Below are 22,043 nucleotides of genomic sequence, written 5' to 3'. Positions count from 1 at the left end.
ACTCTTTACAGTTATTCATTCAATGTATATATAAAAACACTGTAATTCTGATACACGCAATATAATCGGATGTTTCATCTTTGGTCAAAATATATAATAATAATTGTAATTGTTTATAAAAATGAGTGTAAAACATAACTGGATGAGTCGGCATGAGTTTTTGCTTCATATTAATTTCCAAAATGTTTTGAAAAATGAACAAATGCTTAACTGATTCATATGTGCACTGTCATATTTAAATGTATTACTGTGTACATTTAAGGCAAGTTTTTCACTGATATGGGAAGTTTCATTAAGGCCCTATCCCTAAAAAAATTATTTTATATACTATTAATTTATATCTTAAGCTTTGCGCTTGGTTCAGATACACACTATTTTTGTGTGTGAAACTTAATTTTCGATAACAGGTCTGCATTTTAAATACAAAAATGACAATGCAGTTTTACATAACTAAATTTAACAGGCAAAAAAAACCACAAACGTAATACAAAGTCATCATCGAAACAACCAACTTAAAAGACAACTTTTAATCTAAAACTGTCCATATTGTGATGCTTTTATTATCCAAAGTTAACGTGTTCAAGAAAGACTAAGCCCTTAAAAGGGGTTATAGCAATGCTGCTTATTTACCTTAGAGAGAATTTTATTAAATAATGAAGGTAATCTTATGTACCATTTTTAATGTAATGTATTCTATAGGATAGCTTTCTATGGGTAAACAATCAAGACACTTAAATTAAAAAAAACTACATGATGTCATTAAGAAAGCCAAAGTACGACTGATTTCAGAAAAAAAGATCATAAATCAACATTGAAGGAGCCACTGAAGGTGTGTGTTTGTATTGTTTTATCTCCATACACCTATATTTATCTATTGCATAATTCCATCTAGCACCGTCTCTCTTTTATTCCTCTATGTTTAAAAGCTGTGTATAAAAAAAGCTCCTGTGCTTTATTGTTAAGTGTCAAAGGGTGAAAGAATCAATCATGGAGGACCAAAAGAAAAAGCTTTCTGTCCCAGACACTGTGCTGCTTGTTGTCTGCAAAGACACGCTGCTATAAATGACCGATTCTTGCCTCCCAACACTCCTCATTGTCATTTATAAACCAGCCAGATATCCTACGTCAAACAGACGTAACACTGATATTGTGCAGTCTGAACCTGACATTAGACTTTAAAGGGGTCATGTGATGTGTTTTCATATTTTCTTTAGTGTATGTAGCTGTTTAAATATGTGTAAGATCTGCAGTTTCACAGCTCAAAGTCACACAAAATATTTATTTCTGTTTAACTGTCGAAAAAAAAACACCTCAGTCAAACTGTCCTTTACATATCTACATCACAGAGTGAAAGTATTTGCATGCCGTCAAATGTTTACACAAAGACAGATGTGTGGTTTTAGTATTGCATTAGTTTTGTTACCTCCATGTCAGTTTAAGTGGTTCTATAAACGTGGGGTTCCTACCAACTCTTATAAAGTGTTCTTAGTAGGTCCTCATGGAATTTGTGCGAGCAGAATTCCGCAGTTTTTTAGCCCATGAGTGAGTAAATGTGTCTCAGTGGATCTACAGTTTATAAATTATTAGCCCTCCTCTGAAATATTTACTCTTTTTTATATTTCTCAAAACAGAAATATCTCTTTTTTAAATATTAAATTATCCCTTATTTAAATATAAGTGATAATTAATTGAACAAGGAATTTTTCACAGTATTTCAGAGAATATTTTTTCTTCTAGAGCTTAAATAATAATCTTATTTGTTTTATTTTGGCTGGAATATAATCAGTTTGTAATTTTTTCAAGCTTCTACGGGGCAATAATCCTAGCCCCCTTTAAAGCTCTATATTTTTTTCAATATGCTACAGAACAAACCATCATTATACAATGACTTGCCTGATTAATCTAACTTGCCTAATAACCTAGTTAAGCATTAAATATCACTTTAAGATGAATTATAATGTCTTGAAAAATATCTAGTAAAATCTAAAAAACACATATACAAAAAAATTTATTTAACAGGAGGGCTATCAATTCTGACTTTAACTATATGTGTCCACGGCCAGGGGCATCTCTAGACCCCATCGACAGTGCCCCAGTAAATGCTTTGAGTTAGAGTATATAAGTGTATTTATTAAGAGTCGTAATGAAGACATTATTCTCTATGTACAACCATGTTGGTTGAGGGGGCCTGTGTCTCAGTAGAGCTTTATGTCCAGTAACACCCCTGTCCACGGCTCTATTATTTAGCCTCAGTGAGGAGGAGAGAAAAGCAGTCTATCACTACGAGCCCAAACCCAGATGGACAAAACACACACACACACAAAAAAATTATATATATATATATATATATATATATATATATATATATATATATATATATATATATATATATATATATATATATATATATATATATATATATATATATATTATGCGCGAAGCCACTGATTAAAAGGAAGGAGAGATTAGTGACCGCTGAGACTGACTGGAGCCTTCGCCGTGGGCTACTTCTGCAGAAACAGGCCGCTTCTCAATATATCTCTAACTGGATCACTAATGCAGAACTGATACCATGAAATGAAATGCACATTTATGAGAGATAGTTTCACACTAACAAAACGAGAATAGTTAATGCAAAAATAAAGTCTTGTCATTATTTACTGACACCTCCACTAGTTTGTTTCTTCTGTACGAAACATTCTTCAAAATATCTTCTTTTTTGTGCTCAACAGAAAGTTATAAAGGATTGGAACCGCTCATGGGTTCATTAAATTGTGAATAAACGTTGTTTTTTTATGTGAACTGTCCCTTTAAGAGCTGAAGGTTGTGTGTGTGTGTGTGTATATATGTGTGTATGAATATTAGGAGTGTCATACTCGCTGTACACACGGCTGGTCTATGTGGCATCCCAGGCTTCTGGAGTTTTGCTGGTAGTATCTGATGAGCTCGTCCAGAGTGCCAAAAGAGATCTTCTCAGACACGAAGTAAGCACCAATTGGCGAGCGATGAATACGGAAATGGAAGACACTGTTTTCACTTCTGGCTGTGAAGCAGAAAAATCAAATAAGAAATTTCCAGCATGAATATTTTAGGAAACTAAAGGTTTTGAAGTTTTTCTAACTGATTGATTATTTTGCAACATGGTATAAAGCTATTTGATTAAATATGTGAAAAACTGCTAAACAATATCAGAAAGCTTTGATTTATTAATGCAATCATAAGCATTTTTTTTAAATATTTTTCTGCCTTCCATGAAACACTTAAGAGTGTAAAAGTATAAAAGCTTTCAAAAGGCAATGATTAATCAGAAATGTTCAATAATTTCTTAATCAGTATTACTGACATAAAATATCACTAGTTCTTTTCTGTATTATGTAACATGTTGCCTTAAAAATGTTTGATTAGCTGGATCGTTCAGTAATAACATTTCAAAATGACTTCTGTGATTCTGGAAAAAAACGAGTGATTCCAGCAGGGGCGTAGCAAACGGGGGGTACTGGGGGGATACGTCCCCTCACTTTTAGAGACAGACCATTAAGAAACAGGTGATTAATAAATAAATGAACGTAAACTTTTGGATCTTCAGTGAGTGTTGTCCTGTTTATAGTTTTTCTAGTCATGTTTTGATGATTGTTTTGTAACTTTTTGTACTTACATCATCGCTTTGTTTTTGCATTTTTCAATGCCCTTCATGATACCCGAGTTCTTGTTTTTTGACCTCATTGATTTTTGCCTGCACGAATAATCTTTTTTCATTAAAAATTGCATTTGGATCCAACCTCTTGTCCTTGCTCCCTTGACATCCGGTGACAGAAAGATTCCGCCACTATGGATCCAGCACAGGGAAAAATTACTCGCCTGCAACAAGGTAACCGCTCCATCGAACAGCATGTGGAGGAATTTTTGAAGTTGGCTCACAAAAGTAATGTGGACGATTTATGTCTGATGATTTTTTTTTCGTGGAGGATTATCGAAGCCCCTTCGCTCCATAATGCCAATGCACACCCCAGATTTGACTTTCTTTCATTACATCGAATTGGCTCTGTCTTTGTCAGATTCTTCCTCCACCATTATTTTTAAAGTGGAGGAGAATCCTGGTGATATTTGTAAAGGATTAAAGTGACATAATGTACAAATTACTGTACAAACTATTACATTGAAAAAATCTGAATATGATCCTACATACTCCAATTAACATTTGATTGAAAAAATACCTCGTCTTTTCCATTCAAACCAGAAGTTTACATACACTTTAAAAAAAGGAACATAACCATTTTTTTTAAATGTAATTGTAATTCATGATAGTAATGATAAAAATGATAGTAATTCATACTAAACGTTTAATTTTTTAGGTCTGTTAGAATCATACTCAACGTTTACTTTTTTAGGTCCGTTAGAAATACCTAAATGATTTATATTTGCTAAATGCCAGAATAATGAGAGAAAAAAAATTGAGCATTTTTTTATCAATTTCTAGACAGTCAAAAGTTTACCTACATTTCCTTGTTATTTTTTAGCTTTGCTTAAAAACTGTACAACTTTGGTCAAATGTTTTGGGTATCCTTCCACAAGCTTTTCACAATAGTTTGCAGGAATTTTGGCCCATTCTTCCTGACAGAACTTTTTCAACTCTGTCCATAAATTTTCTGTAGGACTGAGGTCAGGGCTTTCTGATGGCCACTACAAAACATTCACTCTGTTGTCCTTAAAGCACATTTTAACTAATTTGGCAGTATGTTTAGGGTCATGGTCTGTTTGGAAGACCTATTTGTGGCCAAGTTTTAATTTCCTGGCTGTTGAGACGTTGCTTCAGTATTTCTACAAAATGTTCTTTCTTCATGATGCCATCTATGCATGTGAAGTGGACCAGTACCTCCTGCAGCAAAACAGCCCCACAACATGTTGCGGCCGCCCCCATTCTTTACAGTTGGGATGGTGTTCCTAGGCTTGTAAGCTTTCCCCTTTGTCCTCCAAATGTAACACTGGTCATTATGGCCCAACAGTTCAAACTTAGTTTCATCAGACCACAGGACATGTCTCCAAAAATTATTCTTTTCAAAGTGTAATTTAACAAATTGTAATCTGGCTTTTTTTGTTGATACTGGCTTGTAGATTTTCCCATTTTGTCACAAAAGGAAGCAGTGTGATTGAGGTTTTCCTTAAATACTGTTTTACAGTTGTGCCTCCAATTAACTCAAATGTTGTCAATTAGCCAATCAGCAACTTCCAAAACCTTGACACCATCATCTGAGCTTTTTCAGAGGCATAATAACCTTATTGTATGTAAACTTGACTTTCAAGAAAAACAATCTCAAAAAATCTCGGTAACACTTTATAATAACTACACACTATAAATGATTTATTAAGCATTAGCAAAGAGTGAATTCATTATCTGTCAAGCATTAACTCTACATTAATAAGCGTTAGTAAGCAGTTTATAACTGCAGCGACAAATGCTCAATTCTTGACTTATTTATACAAACATATTTATAATGTGCTTAATACTTTTACTTTCATACTTTGTTAATGATTTATTTGTCATTACTAAATTAAGTATCCATTATTTACAAACCATTTGTATTTAAGAGTAGTTGAGGGTTTTTAGAATCATTCAGATTGAGTTAGTAAATGATTATTAAACTATGGAAATCAACGTTTATATGTCTTATTAACCAGGCATATTTTAATGGTTAATTTGTATGTTAATAAATGCTTTATTAACTCAACTTCATGCAGTTTTGTGACCTGATCTAATGTGAGGACTATTTATGCTTTATAAATCCCTTATAAATGACAAATAAAGGCTCAGAAAAATGGCAAACTATATTATTCAAATGAAACTGTACTTCAAATAAAAAATAAATCTTTGCAACCTTATCTAAAATCAGTGTAGAGTTAAAACATTGAATCTTATTATATTGTTAAATTATTATATTGTTGTTGTTGTTTTATCCAGTTGGATGTCGGATTTTGATACTCCTGTTATTCAGCAATGTTTATACTTTACAGTAATTTTACTTTTTAGAAAGATTGCAAAGATTATTGTTCATTTGATTATGAGCCTTAAATGGTCATTTATAAGGAATTTATAAAGCATAAATAGTCCTCACTTTAGATTATCACAAAACTGCATGAAGTTGAGTTAATAAAGCATTTATTAACATATTAGTTAACTATTAATATATGCCTGAATAATAAGATATATAAATGTTGATTTCAATAGTTTATTAATCATTTACTAACTCATTCCGAATTTTTCAAAAACCCCTCAACTACTCTTAAATACAAATGGTTTGTAAATAATGTGATACTCAATTTAGAAATGAAAATAAATCTTTAACAAAGTATGAAAATACAATTAATAAGCATGTTATATAGGTGCTTATAAGTCAAGAATTAAACATTTGTAGCTGCATTTATAAACTGCTTATTAACGTTTATTAAAGTAGAGTTAATGCTTAACAAATAATGAATTCACTAGATGCTAATGCTTAATAAATGATTTATAGTGTGTAGTATTATAAAGTGTTACCAAAATCTCTCATTATTCTGATATTAAGCATAACAGAAACAAATTTGATAATCCTAACTTATCTAAAAGAGAAAACGTTTAGTCACATTAACATCTGACTTTTTTTAAATGGTTAAGTGCCTTTTTATACAGTGTATGTAAACAGTTTATGTAAACTTCATAAGCTCATATATAAACAGAACTACTTCTAAAATGAAATCTCAGGTTTGACCATATAAGGAATGGTTATGAAGGTAACACTTTTTTTTTGATGGCCCATTTGAGTATTAGTAGACTGTCTGCTTAATATCTGTTGATGTGCTCCTTCAACAGGCATGTAACTGGCTATAAGAAACTTTGCAAGTACTTATCAACTTAAAGTAACCCTAACCCCAACCCCAACCAAACAGTCTACTTAAAATAATGAGAATAAATTGTCATGTAGATACAGTGTAACTAAATTTCAAGGAACAGACCATCAAACTAAAGTGTGACCTTTGTGAATAGTAATGAGCTCTACTCTGACACTCTACAGCTCGCCTGCTCTCACACATACACATGCACAGTGTGATGTAACCTGAAATACACACATGCAAAATAATCATACTTTGTCTTGTCCAAAAACATTTTTTCAAAGTGAGTAGATGCCTTGTCAAACAACCATTACAACTTAAGTCTAGAAGAGGTGAACGTTAGGAGAGAGTGAGCTATCTGTATAAATCTACTTCTCCAATACTGATGCTGAGTTGTGTGTTGTGGATGATATATGTGCTAAATTAAATTATATTAAAACAAAAAGAAGCATGAGAGATGCATTTAAAGTTGTATTTTGTGGGTCAAACATATATGAAAATAAGACTGGCAGAATTGAATTACCTCATCATTAACAGATTTTATAAAGTATAATCAATTATTAATTATTTATTGATCAGGCAAATAAGATAACTGTCTACAAACAACATTCACTGCAGATTCTATTTGACTCCTTTATAGAAAGAACAGCAATTGCAAGTTTTAAAGACAATATGCATCCCCTTAACTCAGCTTTTGAAGTAGAGACTATCAGGACACAGGTTGAAAATTCCTAAAGCCTGAAGAAATGCTGATAAAAATCACTTATCATAATTGCAGTTGTTGTCTTAAATCAGATCACTGTTCAAAGTGAATGGAGTGGTTTGTCAAGAATGATCTGCAGTAATATGTATGGGGCTAATTTGGTTTTTAAGTTTTTAACTTATGCTGTTGTCTTGATGAGTGTTGCTATTGTGCGATTGTTGTATGGCTGTATTTATGCAGTTGTTGTCTTAAATCCAGTGTTAAAGACACATTTCCTTCTGTGCCAAGGAGAACACATAATAAAGTTAAAACTAAACTAATGGTTTCCTTTCACCCAAGAAAAATCACAAGAAAAGCTGAGTGATATGACATGATGCATGAACGTGTATTAAACACTGATATTCAGCAGATATGTATACATATTGAACTAACACAAGGAATTGATGGAAAAAAGAAACCCTTGCTATTAGTGACACCGGTGACTGTTAAGTGAACTTAAATTATGTTCACCCTAAAAAAGTAATTGATATAACCATTTACTCACCCTCCACTAGTTTAAAAACCTGTTTAAGTTTCATTCTTCAGTCGAAGATAAGGGAAGATACATTGAAGAATGTTGAAAGAAAACATTGACTTCCATAGTATTTTAGTTCCTTCTATGGAAGTCAATGGCTGCTTTTTTTCTCCAACATTCTTCAATATATCTTGTTTTGTGTTGAAAAGAAGAAAGGAATCCACTGGAGTGTGAATAAAGTGGTGAGGATTTGTAACTCTTCTTTTAAGTTAAGTGCACTTAAAAAAGCATATTTTTGCCCTTTGATTAGAAGTAAAATTAGTTAATCAATACATTTTGCAGAAATATCTTGAGAGCGCTTGATAATATCTTTCATTGAAATATAATAAATGCATATAACAGCCCAGGCTGCATTTGATTGGCCACAACCAAGATTATAAAATGATGCATTTTTGACCCTTATTTTCTGAGTATAAATGTAAACTGCTGACTAATAGTGTTTCATGCACTTTTGTGCATCATGTCACAGCATACCATCATAAAAAAACAGCAGCTGACTTCCAGAGTATTTTATGTTCCTTATTTTCTAAGTATAACCCAGCTTATTGCATTTTCTATGTATGGTGGACTCTTATTTTGAAAACTGGACAGGCTTTCAGAAATAGTAGGAAGCAGGCAGCCATGCATGGACCCTATTATCTCGTCTGTTCACAGTTTCTCAGATCACAAAATTCTGCAATTATACATTTATTCAGTGTCACCTCAAATAGTCTGTTAGTTACAATGTTTGTTAGTTTAACATTTATATTGTAAAAAATTTCTACACGCTTTTAATGAGGCAACAAATATATCTAACTGTTAAACGTCAGTGTGTAATGCACGTTTATTATGCATCATGTCACATCACTCAGCTTTTACTGTGATTTTTTTTGGAGTGAAAGGACACCGATTAGGAATGCTCAAAAGAACCGATTAACCGTTATCCGAAAGAGTGCGTTTGTAGATTAATGGTATCAGCTAAACGATTAAAAACTATTATTTTATATATTTTTAAAGTTCAGCTAGAAACTGATCACAGGGAGCGTGCTTTTTGCATTGAGAGGTGCTTCTTTTGAATGGTTTACTAACAGCTGCGCTGCTTATGTGCCCTGTGCGTCTTGCTGTTGCGGAATATGTGCTCGAGTGGAAAAAGCATGTTCCCTCAGTCACATCTTTTTCATTCTTCAGTCAACTGAAAGCAGAGACGGGGTTTCCTATGAGGTACCTGCAGTGTTTGTGTTGTCAAGACGACTTTAATGATGAACTTTTAATGATGGAGGAGAGATTGAGATAATGATTGTGGTCGCTGTTATCCAGAGCTGTATGACTTTCAAATCTTGAATATCACAATGTTATTAAAACTAGAATTATAACAACACTGACAGCAACACTCGCGCACAATCACTACGCAGCGGATTCGGTCGTTTCCTAGTGACATAAAAAAAGAGCATCACGCTTTTTTTTTCTTGTCAACAAAAAAAGACAGTGTGGTGCACCTTGGTTTTTGGGACGGAAAAGTGTGCTTGGTGTGATCGGCCCCTAAATGTGCAACAGTGCAACATATATTTGTTAACTCGCAGTACAGTAACACGTGCAACCACACTTGCCTACAGACATATTTTGCCAAAAAAGCTAAATGAAAGAAGGATATTTCTGGTCACAGTTTGATACAGAGTTGACACAAACCAGCGCTGTAGCTGATCGCCTCTGTGCTGCCTGGAGCCACGTCATAAACTTAATAAATAGGCTATTGATGATTTACTCTACATCCAACAAACCAACCTTTTTCTATTTGTAAACTAGTTATTTATAGTTCCTATAAACAATCAATTTTTAAATTAGCCTACCTAATCTACGAATCAAACAACTCCAAAGATTTTCAAAGATTGAATTTCATCACACGCAGAGCACTTGTTTAAGCATTTGTTTAATTCTTTTTATTTAGTTTATTCTTTATTTCTATGCTGTTGGAAACACTGCAGGTGAGTGAAGCTGCTCTGTTGTTTATGCTGTCGTTCGCATGTTAAATGAATCAGTATATTAAAATGAAATAGCCTATTTAGTGTCACACAAAATAGGCACGTCAATTATTGATTTATTTTTTGATTAAATAATATTTGAATATTAATCTGACCAGTTAACTTAATATTCGGTTAACGAGCGGCGGTAGTCAGTTGGCAAAATTAACCGAAATTAGCATTCCTAACCCCGATACACTTTATAATACCCATCTGTTTATGCAGACATTAATTTAAATTGCTAACCAGGTTTTCATACATGTTAAACTCAAAAAATACATCACTGTCTGTCCCTTTTATTACATAGAATTATAATTTAGCCTATATTTTATTCATAACACTTAACACTTAAGGAGCAGTAATGGAACAAACCGACTACAAATAGCCCACTCCTAACATGAACCTCTTCTCCACTTCAGTTAAAATGACTGTCATTAACAAGACATCTGGTCAGTGTGTTCAAATGTGTTTTGACAACTGAAGTATGATTATTGTACATATGTGTATAAATATGCACATCAGAGACATGAGCCGAGCGCAGCATGCGAGAAGAGCTCATTAATGTTCATCATGACCCTTCCAAATAAGGTCAAAACTGAGCTTTCACTATAAGGCCAATTTCTAGGGATTTAAATGGACTTGTAAAAAACATTTCTACAGATTTTTTACACCTACTCAAGCCACACACCTTTAATGTAGATATAAGAGATCAGTTTCAACATAAAGTATCAATACATACCATTATCCCTTATTTTTTTTCTCGACCAGAAATAAAGGTATTTAAAAGCATTTTATAATTTCTAACAAGATGAGCAAAAGTTAATTATTTTAAACCTGTTTTTGGGGTATATGAAAACATGGTGTTTTTAAGATCCTAAACAGGATGTAATGTGAGTAACAAACACCCGCTACCCTCCTGTTGAAAAAAAAATGCTTAGTCAGTTGCACATGGAAGACCAATATGGGGTTTCAAGCTGTGGGTTAGAAAGGATAGAGAGAGAAACAGAAAGAAAAAGAGAAAGATATGCTGGTCTGAATGGATGGAGGATAAGCTGAAAGTGGATGTCTTATGCAGAAAAATAATAAGATTAATAAAGCGGAGGCTACAGAACAGATGAGATGAGAAAAGAAAGAAGATGAAAATGATCTATAAGAGAAAGACAAGGAAAAGTGTAGAAGCTGCAGGTCTGGACAACATTCAAACGACAGAAATAAGGGGACGTACCAGAGATAGTGTATTCATCGCTGTGGCTCTCGCTGATCCTCACCAGGAAGGAGCCAGTTTTATTCTCTGAAGACAAAAGCAGCTTCTCAGCCTTTTGTCTGTTGATATTTCCATAGTACCATCTGTAAAGCAGACGCACAGAGAAGAGCTGAATATCTCAACCAATCAATGATTACTTCATAAGCTGTCCAGATTCAAATACTCTACATATTTTATAGAAAACAAACAAAAACATCTAGAAATAAACAAAAAAATAATTTAATTTATTATTCATCCATTTTCTTTTCGGCTTAGTCTCTTTGTTAATCAGGGGTCGCTACAGCAGAATGAACCGCCTAATTTGTTATAGAATATAAAAACACATTTTTTTGTTATATTGTTCAACAATGAAAAGACTAAGTTTTTGTTTTTGCCACGTTGATATTACATAATATTTTACCATTAATTTTGTAAGACACTAGTATTTAGCTTAAATTTAATTTTAAAAACGTAAATAAGTTTTGTGGGGTTTGGAAAAGGTTTTGAAACCACTAAAAATTTCTGTTATACCGTTCCTAAGGTATATGTCTGGTTTTTATGTGTTGTAAAGAAATCTGTGTTTTTAAAACTAATGAAGATAGCAGAAGTTAATGATTTATTTTAATTATTTAGCCTGACACACTTACTGTGTTCACACCGAAAGCGGTCCGAGCGTCCAAGGTCGCTCTGGCTGGCCTGTGGACAATGCTGTCTGCCTTGAGCTCCGGCGGTGAGAACGTCAAAATTCGCTACATTGATCTCGTATTTAAAGGGGATGTTGCAGCATATCAGTTTCATTCCCGCATAAAACAAGCTTTCTTGCATGAAAATGTTGCGCACTTCTGATCAAATTCATTTAACAATAGAAGATCAAGTTGCATGTGGTGTGGCTTTGCTCCACTTAATTATCCAATATGTCCATATGTCTGAAATATCCTGAAGCAGCAATACTGTTTTGTATAGTCGCATGAGATTGCCGCTTTTTTAAAGATAAATATATGTATAACATTTAATGCACATCAGTAACTCACCAGTAACTTTTTAATGTATGTTCCTGTGAGAAAACATTAAATAATTGGAAATCCGGCAACCGCAATAATCAAACCCCTGGGAACAACTGTGGTTTGAACCAAAGTTCACAGGTCTGTGTTCTCTGGACTGCTCTCAAGCGGTGGGCTTCTTCCTTCTGATTGCTTGCCATCGAACCGCTTCATAGGTCAATACCATAAAGTAGACCTGATTTCAACTCTCCTCAACGCCCACACCAGTGAAGATGCACCACGCTGCTCCTCGCTGCCGGCTCTCATTGAAAATGAATGGCTTCCGGCTACTTTGACGCTCTCGTCGCTTTTGGTGTGAACGTAAGGTTACTGTTATGGGGAGGGGGTGGGGGTTTGTTGTTTTTTTTACCCAGACATTTAACATAACTTATTTTAAAGCATGATTAATTACAATACTATGATGTTTTTATCCAAGGTTATACCGTCAGAAACTTATAGCGACCCATGCCTGTCTGTAACCGATCAATAAAATTATCATTCTAAAGAGTCTTATAATATTGATCTTAGTTTTTGTACTTTTTTTATTCCAGTCAAACAAAAAGAAATTAACCTAAAAAGATCAATATAATAGGGAATATAATATAACAATATATTCCAATAAAATAGGGAATACTGAGAAAAATTTCCTCGGCCTGTTACAACATCACTTTGGAAATAAAAAATTTCACAGTAAAAAAAATTGTCAACTGTATGTAATAAAGCTCAACGATACTGGAAAAAGCTGACATTGCAATATTTTTTACTGCGATAAAAACTGTGATATGAATGTAATTTCACCAGATGACTTGAATAGCCCGTTTTGTAATTAATTCATAATTTTCGATTTAGAAATAAATGATTTATGATTTTTGGCCAGTTAAACAGTATTACGAAAAAAAAAAAAAAAAAAAAAAAAAAATATATATATATATATATATATATATATATATATATATATATATATATATATATATATATATATATACAAATATAAATAATAATTCCCAGTGCTGGGTCGCAGCTGGAAGGGCATCTGCTGCGTAAAACATATGTTGGATTAATTGGCGGTTCATTCCACTGTGGTGACCCCTGATTAATAAAGGGACTAAGCCAAAGAGAAAATGAATGAATGAATGAATAAATTAATAATAATAATATTAATGATAATAATAATAATAAAACTATCATTAATATTAAATAAAAAAATTATATAATGTACAATTAATCTATAGTTGTTGTAAAACAAACTTCTAATTTATTGTGCCCAAATGGCTTAAATCTTGAAATGCTTACACAGTCACAGGCTTTATAATAATAATAATAATAATAACAAAAAAATATATATTAATAATAATAAACTTTCACCCTGAGGTATAAACATGAAATGACTCCACTATGTTGTTAACCATTTTGTCTGGTCAACTTTAATGCCTGTGATGTGACTATTGCAGACTCACAGATCGCTAAAACGATATATTGTGTAAAACAGTCAGACTATATGTATATTTATTACTGCCTAAGTAAAACCATCAGAACTACATTTCAATGCCATAAAGTTACTTTTCTGCAATATAAATCAATTTTGATGTTGATAGATAAAAACAGCACACTTTTTAGCTAATAGCTTTGAACGAGCAGCTACAATAATAATAGCATACAGTAATCAGGATAATAATAAGATACATGTTCAATCCCTTATTTTTATATTACAGGCATCGCAACAACATGTATTTTACTGTAATTATAGCTGACACATTCTTACATAATTATGTCAACGTGTGCATTGTATGAGCACTGTAACATAAAAAGCTGTTGACTACAAACATCTGAAATACAGTAAGAGACAAATATTTCATAACAGTAGCATATTATAATGTCAGATATACTAAAGATTACAAAAAACAAAATGCTTAATCAGTATATGGTATGAGTATATAGAAGCACTCAGAAATGAACAGATTTCATACACAACTACAGGGACAATTGAAAATATATACTGGGAGGTTCTTAATTCACTATCACACAAACATTGTTATAAACTCAAGCCTCTGATGTCCTTCATTTGCTCATATTTAATCAAATGAGAAAAAGATATAGGTTCATATTTTGTCCACATGAACCACATTCGGCTAGGCACAGTAAACACTGCAGAGTCATGCAAAGTGTTGCCATGTTAAATATGGGTGCGGCAGGTGCACATGCTTGTTTAGCACAATCCCATGGTGCTTCAGTTTCAGTGAAACTCTGGCTGGTGACAGGTGCGCACAACACTGACATAACAACCCTGCTACCTGTCCACACTATCACCAGGTCTGTGTAGCGAACACAATCGACTGACCCTGTTACAGTAACCCAAGAGAAGAAAAGGATAGCGCAAATAACAGCAGACAGACCATTGTTTACATAGACAATGATAAAAGCCTGCAGGTATATGAACAGTTCTGTTAAGTTAAGAACAATAAAGGTCAGGATTTGACCTACACTGTAAAACCCAACAGCTAACCTTATCAAATGAAATGAGTGTAGTTAACTCAAAACTGACTGAAAGTTAATTCTACTTATTTGAAAAGAGCTTGGCGGTTCATTCCGCTGTGGTGACCCAAGATTAATAAAGGGACTAAGCCGAAAAGAAAATGAATGAATGAAAAGAGCTTTGAACTCAGTGAAGAAAGTAATGAGTTAAACAGCTCATTACTTCAGCTTAAATGGAGTAAGTTCACAGTACTCATTAGGATTAGTTTTGGAACTTAAATGGTTTGTTGCCATCGGTTTCGGATTCGGAAATCGGGTTACCTTAAATCTTTGGGTTTTACAGTGTATTGTTACAATTTGAAATATACAGTGGTTTTAAGTGTGTTTTAGAAATCGTTCGGAATTTTTACACATTTTCTGTGACTGGTTTAGCAATATTAGCTACACTTAAATTCTGGGTTCAACACAATTTCTTCATGCAGTCCCAACTCGAATCAATTAAAATAACTAACAGATTTAAGTGAATTAAATAGGCCTGTCATGATAAGGATTGTTGTGTGATATATTGTCACAGAAATCATTGCAATGAGCGATATTTTTGTCACATTGATCATTTTATGATTATATAAACGCATAATAATGCAAATAGCCATAATCACTTTAAAATACTTAAGTTATTTAGATTCTATAAGTTGATGTTAAAAAAGTAAATGTCCAATTATATATAGTATTAAATGTCCCAGTAGGTAAATGTCCAATTATAACTTTGACAGCGGTGAGGTAGAATGTAGGGATGCACGATATGTCAGCGGCCATATCGATATTGGCCGATAAATGCTATTTTTAAGGTTGTCGTTACTGGTCTGATATCAAAATTAGGCCGATATCTTTGTGCCGATAACTTATTTAATTGTACAGAACTGCCTGCCTTGCACATGTGGAATTTGTTCAGACTTGTCAATCGCACTATAACAGAGCTTTCCTCATTGTTTATTCCTTCAAAGTTCATCCTTTCTTTGTGTGCTATTGCTGTGCACTAATAACTCAGTAAGTAACCATATTCCTTATCATTTAGATGTTTTAGATAGAGTGTAAAGTTGTTCACTGCACAAAAATGTAACATTTTGAAATATTTATATTTATCGGCTAATATACCGATTATCGGCCTCCATATTTTAGGTGTTATTGGTTATCGATATCGGCAAAATATTTGTGCATCCCTATTGGAATGTAAATGTCATTGTAAAATGGCTATTTGTAAATTTGTAAATGTAAAACAACTAATTTATTAAAACAATTAATTTGTCCCCAAAAAAACTAATTGTTTTGTTTCAGCTCATTTTAAATAGTTTAAACAAGTAGCAAAAGTCATTTCTGAACGTATTGATTTACACCATTTTAAAGGATATTTTCCCAAAAAATGAAAATTCTGTCATCATTTACTCACCTTCAGTTTGCTCTTATTTTAGTTTGTTTCATCTGTTGAATGCAAAATATTGGAAAGCGGTAACTAGAGTCTTCTATAGTATTTATTTTTCTATGGATGTTAATGGTTACATTCTTCAAAATATCTTGTTTTGTGCTTGACAGAAAAAAGAAACTCAAAGGTTTGGAACCACTTGATAGTGAAAAAATTGCAAGTAAATGCTTTATTTTTGAGTGAAATGTCTGTTTAACTAAAACACTAAAAGGTTATAATAATATATAATAAAGAAATACACAATCACAAACCCTACTTGAAAATAATGTCTGGAGTGTTATTTGAATTTGGATGTTTAACCTTTAAATTTGAGAAGATCGATGATTAATGTTGACGTCAGTGAGACACTATTTGACATCACTACTTAGATGCTAGTTTTAATGTTACCTTATTTTCTGCATCTTGTCAGCTGTTTCAAAACCAATGCAGGCATTTTCTGTTGACATAAGAATATGAACTGTTTTCTGTGTCATGGAAAATGACTTCAAAATTATTGACTGGAAAATGTTGGAAGTGTCACATTTCATGACTCCACATATTTATGGAAACCCCCACATTGAGGATAAAACAAGCCCTTTTTGTCTTTGACCATCACTCATTTTTAGTACTAAGTACTCGCGCATTAAGAGAGTGATATTAAACCATGATTTCTTTAAACACTGACGATGCAACTACATATGGGTGAACAGATTTCCCCCAAACCCTAACACTAACCTAACACTAACAGACCTATAGAATATAATCATGGGCACACTAAATAACGTTAAAGGAATTGTTCACTCAGAAATGTACTCTTCCTCCACTTATTTTAAACATGTTTGAGTTTCTTTCTTCTGTCGAACACAAATAAAGATATACTGAAGAATTTTGAAGAAAAAAAAACAGCCATTGACTTTAATAGTCATTTTCATTCATAGTATAGATGTCAATGGCTGCTTTTCCCCCAATATTATTCAGAATATCATGTTTTGTTGTCTACAGGAAAAAGAAGTGCATGAATGTTTAGAACTCCTGGCTTGCTTGTGAGTAAATGATGATGATGATGAAAACTATTGTAAAGAAAATGCTTAATGTGGCTTATATAGATCTGCATATCTATGTGCATCATCAATAATAGGCCTATTTATTATCTGATCATCCTCTTAATACATTAAGCCATCATATTTTTTTATAGATTGAAATACTATTATAGATTGTTCATACATTTTCTTTATTAGAGATGAATCAACGTAAATATTTGTGGCTTGAATCGAAAGTTCTGACTGATGTGTGTGGTTCTAATAATATGTTGCCCTCCCAGGTATCCAGGCCTGCAAATATTCAGTTTCATTCATTCATTCATTCATTCATTCATTCATTCATACATACATTCCACGAATGCCTGTCAAAACCTCTGACACAACAGACTTACAAAAATAGCCTTGGTTTTATTATAGTAAATGTGTAACCACGTCTCTTTGGTGTATTGATACTATTGTGCAAGTTTTACTACAAATATCATGATTGAAATGGCAAAACCATGTTCAATTAACTTGTAACATAATTTTGTTACATTTTTGCAGTAAAGCCATTGTTATAATATTGTGAGGGTTTGGTTTTTAACCCTAAATTAGTGTTTAAGCTACCCAAAACCATTTTCACAAGCCAATTTCATAGACCATAAACCTAAAAGAGGCCTATTTACATTTTAATAGTGCATTGGCGGAATTCTAAAGAGCAATGTTTCTGTGAATTTAGCATAAAAACAACAGAAGTCAATTGAAAGTTCAACCATTGAGAAAACAAATGTAGCCAACGTGTGTGGCTGACTCCAGCTATTCCTTCGACTCTTGGAGAATGTGCACTGAAAGTCAACAAAATGAATAGTAAAACCAATTTAGTTTTGTATCTCGCTATAGTCACGCACAGCACTTACTTGTAGTTAGCGAATTCGTCTTTCAAGAGGGCCACATAATTGGCAGGGATCAGTCCGGACTCCAGGGACCCCGTCAGCTTCTTGGCGAACACATAATCTCCCCTCTTTTCTATGACTGACAGTTTGTCCCCTTCCTTCACCGACAGCTCTTCCTCACTGCGGGCTACAAAGTCGAACAGAGCCGCGTACAGCTGCGCGGGCTTCTTCTTGGGCGCCGGGACCCGGATATCACCTGAAACGGTACGAATGTCGTCCGGACGATGGAGGTTCGGATAGTTTTCGGGCCATATGCTGTCCCATAACCGCTTCAGGCATGGCATACAGCAGCGACAGCACGTCTCCATCCCAGCGCGCTCTCTCCACGGACTCCAGCGTAGCCAGAATATTTGGCCGCCGTCCACCGAGCGAAACGGGTTGAGAGCAAAATTAAAGAGGCGTGTGGGTCTCTCACCGAGGGTGACCGACTGACTCTGTACCAGGATCGCCTTTGTTGAGCTAAAGCACGGGCTGCTGCGATCATAGCGGAGGATCAGGTGAAACCGGTTCTGCTTCAGGATGGATCAAGGTATGCGGAAAAGACATGCTGGATTGTTCAACGAGACTTGAAGACGATGAGAGGATGGATGTGGTGGTTGGAGAACATGCTCTCTTCATCTGCATCTGTCCATGGCGTCCCTCTTCTGCCCTATAATGAGCGGTGCAGTGCGCCGCAGTGTTTGGTGCCGCTCTTCTCTCCGCTCCGGAGCAAAACGCTTCGCAGTACGTAAACTTGGCGGAGAGCGACGCTTCGCTCCTGTAGTGCGATCATCTGTTCACTGGAAAGCAAGCGCCGCACACTTGAGCTGGCAAAAGCAGCGTGTGTTTATTTTTAGATCCACTCATTAAACGTAGGCTCTGCAATTATTAAAATACACCTCCCTTCTGTAAGAGGAATATTTGCGTGCACATCAGATGCATCAGGGGAATCGTGCAAGAGAGAAATAACACTGTTCGTGTTCACGTTATTATTACTGTACATGACGGGGACTTTCATTGAACGTGCACATATTGGCTCCTTTTAAAACCACTACCCGAAAATAATGGAGGTGACGTCATGCTTGTATTAAACTCCTCTGGAGCTGTTTGTCCCTAAAAGACATTGAAAGCAAAACAGCTATAAGGATGTGTACGATTTTGGAATCATTTTTTATACGAATTTCTTTAAATTTATACGTCCCCTGTAATTAAAACATATAATCTCCATTGATTTGATGTAAAAATAATGTAAGTACTGTATTCCTCAATATTTTGTATGCTATTGTTGTTATACAATAAAACATCTTTGCAGCTGTTTGTTCCTTAGGCTACTTTTGTTTTAATTTTATTTACTTATTTAGCTGTTGTTGTACATATTGCTTTGTTCATTTAACAAATAAAAAATAGCTGATTTGGGGAAATTAATCTCTTTCGCTTTTTATCACAGGGAATCTTAATACTATTGTCTGGAACTTCATTTTAAAAGATACAAATCACGCTATACAAACCAATAGACTACCAATTAACTGCTTATTAATAGTTAGTAAGGTAGCCTAGTAGTTGGGTTTGGATATGAGTATAGGGATGTAGAATAAGATCTTCATTTTTAAGTACCAATAAACAGTTAATAAGCCAGTAGTTAATAGTGTGAATTGTTAGTTAAACTAAAGTATTACCAAAAACGATATAGGCATATTCAGTGTAAATTACAGGAAATAACAAATGACTATACATATCCTGCTTTTTAAATCTTTTTTTTTTTCATAATTTTATGTTCTTTTAAGTCCCCGTCCTGAAGTATTTCATCTAAAAATAGACAGTTTACTTACCCTTAATTTACTCACAGACAATTTACACACCCTCAGTTTGTGACTTTCTTCTATAGATATATTTAGAAGACTGTTGGGAACAACAAAGTTAACAGTAATCGTTGTCTTTCAAAGTAAAATATATATAAAATATATATAAAAAATAACCATACATAACATATCACATATATAAAATCATGTTTTGTGTTCGATAAAAAAGGGTGAGTGCATTTTTGCTGAATTATCCCTTTATTACATCCCTCAATATTTTGCATAGGTTTGCATAATTTTCTCAAATTGCAAGGTTACTGCAATTAAAACTCCAGTATATATGTTGTTGATTTGCATGTACAGGACTACTGATACTTTACATATTAATCACTCCCTAAACATGAGAGAAAGAACATTCTAGAATAGGTCATATTCTAGTCTTTGGCTCAGTTTTAAATTTTTTAATAACATAAAAGCAACCGGACTGACATTTTTACTCTGATGAGCAGGTATTTTGACAAAATAAATAACCTTACATTTCTTTCTTCTCTTGAAAACAAAAGAAAATAGTTTAAAGAATGTTGGACAGGGAAGCTATTATCCATAGTATCTTCCCCCCTACTATGGATGTCAGTGGCTAACAGTTTCCAACATTCTTTAAAACAACTTCATTTGTGTTTTATAGAAAAAAATAGCTTACTTGAGGACAGGTAAATGCTAAGTAAATGTAATTTTTTTTTGGTGAACTATCCCTTTAAGTACAGTATCTCACAGTAAATACATGCTTAATGTGTGTGGGGAAGGATAAAATAGGACCATAATATAATATAATATAATATAATATAATATAATATAATATAATATAATATAATATAATATAATATAATATAATTGTGAGGGAAGTGGGAAAACGGATGAAATCTATATTCTACACCAGCAATGCTACTGGCCGCAGTTCACTTCCCAGCCACAGGTGTCGCTAAAAGCAAGAGTTTTACATCAAGCACTTATAAAGGGATAGTTCACCCAAAAATGAAATGCCTGCCACCATTACCTCACCACCACTCGTTCCAATCCTGTTCGAGTTTCTCTCTTTTGTTGAAAAGAAGAAGATATTTTGAAGAATTTTCAAAACAGGTAGCTATTTAAATTAGTATATGAAAGTGGCAACCAATATCCAACATTCTTTAAAATAAGTTCACCAGAAGAGAGAAACTATTACAGATTTGGAACTGTTTGAGTGTGAATAAACGGTAAGAAACATCTCGGTTTTTGGAATCAACTGATATCTAAGCACCAGAGATTAGCCCTTAAAATATAACGGGGTATATGCCGAGCTAATGTGTTTCCCATGCTGATACAATTCCGGTGACCTGTTATCGTGATTTTTTTTCCATTTTATATGGTTCCTTTTAAAGTATCGATGTTGTAATGTAATTCAAATACAATCAGTTAAACAGACTTTGGCATCCATTTAGTTGCTCAAGCGTATAACGAGACAAAAAGCCGTTTGCTCGCACGCGCCCGTCAGAATCGGCAGGTTAGCGCAGAAGCTCCATTGAATATACTGGGGTAAAATAAATGCTCATATTATAAAGACATGGCTGGGAAAATGTAATTTACTGCAGTGCTTCTTATACAATCTGAGTCCCTCTTTATATCGGATATCACTCAGCCAGTGGAGATCGTTGATTTTTAAAGAAAACAGACCTTAAGCGCACCGATTTTGCAATGGCATACTGTTCGCCGGAAACGATTAACCCAGGTTACTGGCAAATTAAAAGTCCTATTAGCATGCTTCGGCATATACCCTATATGAGATAAACTAAGTTAAAAAGTACTGATGTTTTTTTTTTAATCTTATGTCAAGGGTTTCACATTTGACCTAGTCTGATCCAATATATTGATGCTGATTCAAGGTGGGAAAAAAATGCTACACAG

The 22,043-nt window shown here is 33.8% G+C and overlaps 1 protein-coding gene across 4 annotated transcripts in view; it reads right to left on the bottom strand.

Annotated features, from left to right (window-relative positions):
• srms (src-related kinase lacking C-terminal regulatory tyrosine and N-terminal myristylation sites) overlaps positions 1-19,098 on the bottom strand; it is a 32,361-nt gene extending 13,263 nt beyond the window's left edge. The window contains exons 1-4 of one of the 4 annotated variants that reach the window (XM_087304962.1): positions 18,740-18,777; positions 18,289-18,641; positions 11,364-11,485; positions 2,877-3,043 (exon numbers count right to left, since the gene is read on the bottom strand). In XM_087304962.1, coding sequence (XP_087161088.1) covers positions 2,877-3,043; positions 11,364-11,485; positions 18,289-18,632 — 633 coding nt within the window. In that variant the 5' untranslated portion in view covers positions 18,633-18,641; positions 18,740-18,777. Of the gene's footprint in view, positions 1-2,876; positions 3,044-11,363; positions 11,486-18,288 lie in introns of all 4 variants that reach the window. The other 3 variants (XR_015522559.1, XM_087304961.1, NM_001136250.2) reach the window with 3 other exon arrangements.
• Positions 19,099-22,043: the final 2,945 nt, after the last annotated feature.

Source organism: Danio rerio, chromosome 23 (genome assembly GCF_052040795.2).
Source record: "Danio rerio strain M-AB ecotype USA chromosome 23, GRCz13ab, whole genome shotgun sequence".
Taxonomy (NCBI): domain Eukaryota; kingdom Metazoa; phylum Chordata; class Actinopteri; order Cypriniformes; family Danionidae; genus Danio; species Danio rerio.
Note: the sequence above shows the minus strand (reverse complement) of the source record. Positions and strands in the feature narration are given on the sequence as shown.